This window comes from Ylistrum balloti, unplaced genomic scaffold (genome assembly GCF_031769215.1).
Source record: "Ylistrum balloti isolate Yb309-2 unplaced genomic scaffold, AGI_CSIRO_Ybal_v1 Utg370362, whole genome shotgun sequence".
NCBI lineage: Eukaryota > Metazoa > Mollusca > Bivalvia > Pectinida > Pectinidae > Ylistrum > Ylistrum balloti.
Window position 1 is genome coordinate 226,406 of NW_026782256.1, and position 9,647 is coordinate 236,052.

At 35.4% G+C, this 9,647-nt stretch overlaps 1 protein-coding gene across 1 annotated transcript; it reads right to left on the reverse strand.

Annotated features, from left to right (window-relative positions):
- Nucleotides 1–8,095, reverse strand: LOC132553872 (tyrosinase-like protein 2). The gene is made up of 5 exons (XM_060218151.1): nucleotides 8,033–8,095; nucleotides 3,224–3,492; nucleotides 2,914–3,139; nucleotides 996–1,123; nucleotides 1–820 (listed from the first exon to the last, which is right to left on the reverse strand). The coding sequence occupies exons 1-5, from the start codon at nucleotides 8,093–8,095 to the stop codon at nucleotides 1–3; spliced, it is 1,506 nt and encodes a 501-aa protein (XP_060074134.1).
- Between the last annotated feature and the right edge of the window lie 1,552 nt (nucleotides 8,096–9,647).

Sequence of the window (9,647 nt, forward strand, 5' to 3'; positions counted from 1 at the left end):
CTACAAACTTATTCCTCTGTTTATAAGTGGTAGAAAATTCAATGTGTCTCCTCGTGTTCGATGGTCTATGATATGATATTCAAACTTTCTACCAAGATGGATTATGCCTATGGCTCGTATTCTGTATCGAATGTTCTTGGTTGTTTCACTGTCAAAACTGTGTGTCGTTAGTTTGTCCGGTTTTGACTTGCATCGCTGGATAACTTTGTCACATAAAAGGTAAGGACTTCCGCCGCAGTCGGGACACGTAGGAGGCGGGCGATAGTGAGTAAGACTTTCGAGATGGTCGCTGTAGCCGTATATATTAGGAAGATTACCAAACGGAATCATTGTAGCGTAAGGGTCATGTGACACTGGCCCTTTACATGGATAGTCGAATTTTGGATCTGTCTTTCCTATTTTTCGCATTTTGTCTCTCAACTTGCTCCAAATATAATCTACAAAGCTGTGGTGAAGGAAGAATATTGGATCCTGAGGGGCTGTCTCCAGACTGGACATCTGACCATCCACCCAGCGGTGTGGCCCTACATGAATATCTTCTATGGTATTAATTGATGGTTCCACTGCAAGACTATGCTGCGTGTAGCGTAATAATGTTTCCACCATGTCAGACGACACAAGGCTTCCATTGTTCCCAATGTTTCGAACTAGCGATTCATTTTCTGGTGTTATCCAATTGGCGAATGGGCCCGAATCTTCTATCCCGAAACCAGGCCCGAAGAACTCAGATGTCCACAGCACTGAGTCCGTAGGGTTAGTCATGTCGTAGTCCATCCGACTATCCCAGTAGGGTATGGGGACTCCGAGGGCTGCCTCCAATCTAAAATAACAGGGAGTTAAATTAAATACAAAACAAAATATTGAGACAATTTTGCCTCTCTTCAGTGTTTATCTTTATAAAGGGAGGTAACTCTCTTCGGAGCTTTTATTTGCATTTGGAGATAATTATTGTCAGTGTAGTTATATGGGGAGATAACTCTGCTCAGTATACTTACAGCAGAAGATACACTCTATGCCAGCCAAGGAAACCAGGTCCCCCGTGTGATGCGTGAATTGTTATATTTTCTCTGTGTAGATCGGAAATGATGTCATATGGTACAAAGGTCCCATGTCCTTGTACAGGCTATGTAAAAATGACAGAAAATAAAAAAAAAAACATTATTTTTGTTTTAAAAAAAATATGAAGACAAGGGATGAAACATAGGGAGATGCGGTATAAGTTCACAGAAACAATGTATATAGCAAACAAAAGCGAGACATCTTTAGAAATCGGACAAAGTTGTAAGTGTAAGTTCTCATTTTCTGTGCTATCTTCATATAATGTGCCTTGCGTCCTTGACAGGTCCACCTACAGTCTAGAAATATCCATGACATCTAATTAGTGTTAAATTTACATCATTTTATTTTATTTTGTTCATTTTTAAATATGTTATTTTTCAACACAAATTAAAAAAGCAATATAAAAGAGGTTAGTTATTTGTACTTAAGGAAAACCATTTAATCATTTATTTTAAGGACTATACGTAGGAAAAAAGGAGTTTCTAACCTAAGTCTTACAGTCCCTTCGCTCATCTAAGACTCATGAAATAGAAGACAGAGAAATATCAAAACTAATCAATATCAAAAAAAAAAAAAAAAAAGGTCAAAATTCCAAATCTGATAAATCAATGATGTTATTTATTTATGTATCTTTTGTACAACATTCGTAAAATAAAGGTTTTATTCATTCGTGTGTCCTTTGTTTATTTATTGTATAGACAGGTGTTATTTACCTGTGTGTCGTCTGTACAATCATTGTATAGACAGGTGTTATTTACATGTGTGTCGTCTGTACAATCATTGTATAGACAGGTGTTATTTACCTGTGTGTCGTCTGTACAATCGTTTTATTGACAGGTGTTATTTACCTGTGGGTCATCTGTACAATCATTGTATAGACAGGTGTTATTTACCTGTGTGTCGTCTGTACAATCATTGTATAAACAGGTGCTATTTACCTGTGTGTCGTCTGTACAATCATTGTATAGACAGGTGCTACTTATCTGTGTGTCGTCTGTACAATCATTGTATAGACAGGTGTTATTTACTTGTTTGTCGTCTGTGCAATCATTGTATAGACAGGTGTTATTTACCTGTGTGTCGTCTGTACAATCGTTGTATTGACAGGTGTTATTTACCTGTGGGTCGTCTGTACAATCATTGTATAGACAGGTGTTATTTACCTGTGTGTCGTCTGTACAATCATTGTATATACAGGTGTTATTTACCTGTGTGTCGTCTGTACAATCATTGTATTGACAGGTGTTATTTAGCTGTGTGTCGTCTGTACAATCATTGTATATACAGGTGTTATTTCCTTGTGTCGTCTGAACAATCATTGTATAGACAGGTGCTATTTATCTGTGTGTCGTCTGTACAATCATTGTATAGACAGGTGTTATTAACCTGTGTGTCGTCTGTATAATCATTGTATAGACATGTGTTCATTATCTGTGTGTCGTCTGTACAATCATTGTATAGACAGGTGCTATTTACCTGTGTGTCGTCTGTACAATCATTGTATAGACAGATGCTATTTCCTTGTGTCGTCTGTACAATCTGTTTAGACAGGTGTTATTTACCTGTGTGTCGTCTGTACAATCATTGTATAGACAGGTGTTATTTACCTGTGTGTCGTCTGTACAATCATTGTATAGACAGGTGCTATTTACTGGTGTGGTTTCTCTACAATCGTTGTTTACATCGAAAGAAAAGTCAAAATCTAGAAGGAAAGGTGCATTACCTTGATTATTCTATAAACCTTATTTTTTTCAAATAAATTATAATTTTCATACATCTGATAATTTTCATACATCTGATACTTTTAGAACAATGTTAAGCACAAATGTACATTCTGATCCGTCTATTACTTACTATTGCCTCCTTTAGAATATTAAGTCTGTTTACAAATCGCTTCCATTCAGTTCTAGACATCATCCGTACTTCTTTTCTCTCCCAACTACAGCGCCGAATATTTGTCGATGTTTTTATCCCACTTTCTCTCTTTCTCTTGCATTTTCCTTTTTGTTTTTTTCTTCCATTTTTCTTTCTGAAACATTTTTCTTTCATTGTCGTTTTCGTTCTTTCTCTTTTTCCATTTGTCTTTTCCGCTTTTGTAGAAAGCAGTCGTCCATTTTTGATGCTACACCTGTTATCATTGTTTGTGATCCAGTGTCGCCATTCGTCGGAACCATACCCCTCACATCGTGACAACGCCTTCCACAGAAGTTCCTGAACATAAGCATGTAATGCATGTGTCGGGGAAGAGTCCAATGCCAATCGATACAAATGTTGGTGAAAACAATACAAGCTGTCATCCTTTTCGGTTATTTCGAAATTGCCATGGCTACCACGATATTGTTGGCACTTCCGGTTTCGACCGGAGGTATGTTGATGCAGTCCCCTGATCAGGATACTTCCGGTTACAAGAGCTAATATCGAGCTGGTAATTAACTGAAACATGAACATTAATATTTAGTGATAATGATGCACTGAGTAATGAAAATGCTGGGAATTGTATGTAAAACTATCATATATAACGTTGGTTGAAGCCATGGTCACTACCGTGACTGAGAAACTCATCTCTGTATGAAATTAAGTTAATTCTAATAGAATGACTGTGGGTCTCCTTGTGTGATATAAAGTTAGATGTGTTCGATGCCAGAAACAATGACTGTTGGTCACGTTGTGTGATATAAAGTTAGATGTGTTCGATGCCAGAAACAATGACTGTTGGTCACGTTGTGTGATATAAAGTTAGATGTGTTCGATGGCAGGTAGAATGACTGGTGATCTCGTTGTGTGATATAAAGTTAGATGTGTTCGATGGCAGGTAGAATGACTGTTGGTCACGTTGTGTGATATAAAGTTAGATGTGTTCGATGGCAGGTAGAATGACTGGTGATCTCGTTGTGTGATATAAAGTTAGATGTGTTCGATGTCAGGTAGAATGACTGTTGGTCACGTTGTGTGATATAAAGTTAGATGTGTTCGATGTCAGGTAGAATGACTGGTGGTCTCCTTGTGTGATATAAAGTTAGATGTGTTCGATGTCAGGTAGAATGACTGGTGATCTCGTTGTGTGATATAAAGTTAGATGTGTTCGATGGCAGGTAGAATGACTGGTGATCTCGTTGTGTGATATAAAGTTAGATGTGTTCGATGCCAGAAACAATGACTGTTGGTCACGTTGTGTGATATAAAGTTAGATGTGTTCGATGTCAGGTAGAATGACTGGTGATCTCGTTGTGTGATATAAAGTTAGATGTGTTCGATGGCAGGTAGAATGACTGTGGGTCTCCTTGTGTGATATAAAGTTAGATGTGTTCGATGCCAGAAACAATGACTGTTGGTCACGTTGTGTGATATAAAGTTAGATGTGTTCGATGTCAGGTAGAATGACTGGTGATCTCGTTGTGTGATATAAAGTTAGATGTGTTCGATGGCAGGTAGAATGACTGGTGATCTCGTTGTGTGATATAAAGTTAGATGTGTTCGATGGCAGGTAGAATGACTGTTGGTCACGTTGTGTGATATAAAGTTAGATGTGTTCGATGTCAGGTAGAATGACTGGTGATCTCGTTGTGTGATATAAAGTTAGATGTGTTCGATGGCAGGTAGAATGACTGGTGATCTCGTTGTGTGATATAAAGTTAGATGTGTTCGATGCCAGGTAGAATGACTGGTGATCTCGTTGTGTGATATAAAGTTAGATGCGTTCGATGTCAGGTAGAATGACCGATCGTCTCCTTGTGTGATATAAAGTTAGATGTGTTCGATGTCAGGTAGAATGACTGGTGATCTCGTTGTGTGATATAAAGTTAGATGTGTTCGATGTCAGCTAGAATGACTGGTGGTTTCGTTGTGTGATATAAAGTTAGATGTGTTCGATGCCAGGTAGAATGACTGGTGGTCTCGTTGTGTGATATAAAGTTAGATGTGTTCGATGGCAGGTAGAATGACTGGTGATCTCGTTGTGTGATATAAAGTTAGATGTGTTCGATGGCAGGTAGAATGACTGTTGGTCACGTTGTGTGATATAAAGTTAGATGTGTTCGATGTCAGGTAGAATGACTGGTGATCTCGTTGTGTGATATAAAGTTAGATGTGTTCGATGCCAGGTAGAATGACTGGTGATCTCGTTGTGTGATATAAAGTTAGATGCGTTCGATGTCAGGAAGAATGACCGATCGTCTCCTTGTGTGATATAAAGTTAGATGTGTTCGATGTCAGGTAGAATGACTGGTGGTTTCGTTGTGTGATATAAAGTTAGATGTGTTCGATGCCAGGTAGAATGACTGGTGGTCTCGTTGTGTGATATAAAGTTAGATGTGTTCGATGTCAGGTAGAATGACTGGTGATCTCGTTGTGTGATATAAAGTTAGATGTGTTCGATGCCAGGTAGAATGACTGGTGGTCTCGTTGTGTGATATAAAGTTAGATGTGTTCGATGTCAGGTAGAATGACTGGTGGTCACGTTGTGTGATATAAAGTTAGATGTGTTCGATGGCAGGTAGAATGACTGGTGATCTCGTTGTGTGATATAAAGTTAGATGTGTTCGATGCCAGGTAGAATGACTGGTGGTCACGTTGTGTGATATAAAGTTAGATGTGTTCGATGTCAGGTAGAATGACTGGTGGTCTCGTTGTGTGATATAAAGTTAGATGTGTTCGATGTCAGGTAGAATGACTGGTGATCTCGTTGTGTGATATAAAGTTAGATGTGTTCGATGCCAGGTAGAATGACTGGTGGTCTCGTTGTGTGATATAAAGTTAGATGTGTTCGATGTCAGGTAGAATGACTGGTGGTCACGTTGTGTGATATAAAGTTAGATGTGTTCGATGGCAGGTAGAATGACTGGTGATCTCGTTGTGTGATATAAAGTTAGATGTGTTCGATGCCAGGTAGAATGACTGGTGGTCTCGTTGTGTGATATAATATATATGTTCTTATTTGGGAAAGTGACATTTCTTTGCGGGTGTCGTCGATTGTGATTTACCATTCCATAACACATTGTTTTATCATCCTACTGTTTCATCAATGGTCTCCAGAAATCTTCTTTTGGTCTTATTTTGCCTTCGTTAATAGATTTGGAGTTTGAATGTTTCGATTTTGTTTAAAAGCTGTCATTCTCCAATGGTGTTCGGTTAGATATATGTGCAATTGATGTGTTTTCACGAAGTTATAGTGCTGTAGAAGGATATGAAATGTTAATGAATTGTTGACCTTTAACCTATTGATGAAAGTATCACGTGAATATTATTGATTTATTTTAAATCTTAATCGAAAGAAGAAAATTGTCTTAAAATATCAGATTTACGAAAATTACAAAGACTGTACAAAAAGACACACACGTGAATAACAACTTTAAATTGTTTAGTTAGATGCAGTAGAGACAAACAATGGATTAAACGCATTATACAGCTTTTTTCGTCCTTCCATGACACGTCAGTGATGCTAAGGGCCTATTTTTTAAAGCCTAGGAGGAGACTGAAGAAAATCCAGATTGATTGAAAGAAAAGTAAAAATCTAGATGGGGAGGTGCAGCAGCCCCATGATAAGATATTGAATATTTAATTATGGGGCTAGTACACTTTCTGATCTACACTTTGACATATGTTTTAATTACATTGAACTTCCTCAATCCTGATGCTTTAAAAGCTAGGCTCTTATTGTCAACTTAATAACATTGTTTTGTTTATGGTAATACTTCATTACATTCACTTTATTGTAATCAGTTGAAAAATAAATACATCATACGACGTGCATTGTAATTTAAACGGAATTATTACAATAATATTTACCTTAATGCAGAAATCATTGCAATAAGATCTACCTTAATACAGAATTATTACAATATGATCTACCTTAATGTAGAAATCGTTACAATAAGATTTACCTTAATGTAGAAATCATAACAATAAGATTTACCTTAATGTAGAAATTATTACAATAAGATTTACCTTAATGCAGAAAACATTGCAATAAGATCTACCTTAATGTAGAAATTATTACAATAAGATTTACCTTAATGCAGAAATCATTGCAATAAGATTTACCTTAATGCAGAAATTATTACAATAAGTTTTCAAGCACGGATTTTTGATATGCATTGTGATTATGTTATGAATCACATCATTCTTTGAAATGAAGTCCACTTAGGGGATGGTGAAGATATAGCTTTGGGAAGGCACGCATACGCACAGGTAATAATGATATCTTAAATGTTAGGTCTTAATGTCAAAGTTTTTAAATTCTCAGACAAATTCAGACCACGATTAATCAATGACTAAGTGTTTGTAGCGTATTTAAAAGTTGTTCATCACAAAATTCTCTTGATTGTTCACAGAAATATGTAGCTATTTGACAGACTTGTCATTGGGTTATTTTCCCTTAACACTTAGATGAGACATGTGTGGAATGACCTGCTCGCGAAAATAAAAGGGGCTTCAGACGGGAGGAATTATTTAATTATGTCATATTTTTATCTGTGTCAGTCTCTTCTTTGACCAATGAATAACGTCAAAACTGATATGTATCTCGGAATCACCGCCACGTTTATTTGTAATATTTTAGCATCTAAGATCAAATGAAATTAATTTAATAGTTGCTAGTAAACGCTTTTGACTGTTCTTCATCTCTTAAAACAATAAACGAGATGTTAATTGGCCCCAAGGTAGGTAGAATACTTAGTATCCACTACAACGACCCAATAAATGTCATTACTATGAGATAGCTTAGTGTGAATTGTGGAAATATCAAAAGCGGGACAAGAGGAGGGAACGTGAACTAGTTAATATTTCGTAAACATGTACCTTTCTAAAAAAATGACAGAATGTAGCTATTAGTTTGAGATGTAATCTTAATACAAACTAACATAAGACAATGACAAAATACCAAAATGTCAAAATATCCCTATTCTAAAGTCAAATTCAATATAACGAGGGCAAATATGAGGAAACAAATTTACACGGCGACTCATAAAAAATGTACTAGAACAAGACCAGGTGTTTCGGAAGAGTAAGCGTCTGTGGCTTCATCGCCGACAACCGCCATGGTCAATCGATGTTAGTAATGAGGACAAGGTATACAAGAACGAAACCAAAGTTGTTAAGTAACCAGATCAAAGGGCAAGGCAATTTGAACAATTATAGACAGTATTGGAGCCAATGTAAAATTTTAAAAGGATATTTACTACTGCCAGTACAGCTATAGAAATATAAATGTTGTGTGAACCTCTCAGGACCAATAGAGATGGTGAACACGATGGTATCGTTTGCGAACATCTGAAGTATGATAGTAATAAAGTGTTTGAATATATTTCAAGTTTATTCAATATGAGAAATGGTAGTAAATATATCCCAAAATAATGGGAAAAGAATGATAATTATCAGGGCAAATCAAAATACGACCCGGATAGTTTTCAGGGTATTGCTCTCTTATTGATATCATTTAAAGTTATTTTAAAAGACTATATAGTAGAATAATCTCATTTAAATATTCAGACACTTTTCCAAACAGACAAGTTTGCTTATCCAAATATCATTTGCAGTCTTTTTACATATTTTAGGATTGTTAAAAAACAACCAAGTGAATACAAAACAGAAGCTCGATACAATTGAGACAAACAATGAATTACGCTACGTCATACAACTGATATAAAGATGTGTGAATTGTAATAAAGAAAATATTTTAAATGTTTTTATCTCTTTTTTGGACAGTAATAAGGCATCTAACATGATATGGCACGCCGGTCTATTCTTCAAAATAAAGGAAATGAAACTGAAAGATAAGATATACGTTTTTCTCAGGATGTGGAAAGTAACCTTTCCTTTAGTGGTTTTACTTCAAAAAGTTTTAAGTTTTTAAGATGGAGAGAGGAGTTTTACCAGGTGATCAATAAAAAATTATATTTGTTTTAGTAGCGAATTATCAAATGACATGACAAAAAATGCGGTAAATGTAAAACTGAATTATTTTCTGATAAAATTACTTTACATGATATACAAAATATTATTCTATAGAAATGTGTCTGTTGAAGTAGTAGTTGAAGAAGTTTAACATGTCAAAATATTTCTTAATTATGATAATGATTATCAAAATTATTGTAATAATTTATATATCATTATATTGGGCTTTACTTTATAACATAAATTTCCAAACATTAATACAATGAGGTAAATAAAAATTTACAATAAGAAACGTGAAAAATAAGAAATATTAAGAAAATATGAAAAGGTATCATCACTGTGTTTTGTTGAAATGTTTTCTCCGTAATGAATGTTTCATATTAATAATTTCTTATAATACTGTCACACTCATCGAAAAATACAATTAATATATTGCCACACTCATCGAAAAATACTATTAATACAATGTCATACTCATCGCACAATTCAATTAATACAATGTTACTATCATTATTAATACAATCAATACGATGTTACATACATTGTTCAGGACAATCAATACAACCTTACACTCGTCGTACAATAATACATTGTAATGATACATTGTACAGTATTACAAGTGATAATTAACACACAAATATTCCAGTATATCAGAATGTAGTAAATCATATTGTTATCTCTCACAGCAAGTTTGGATA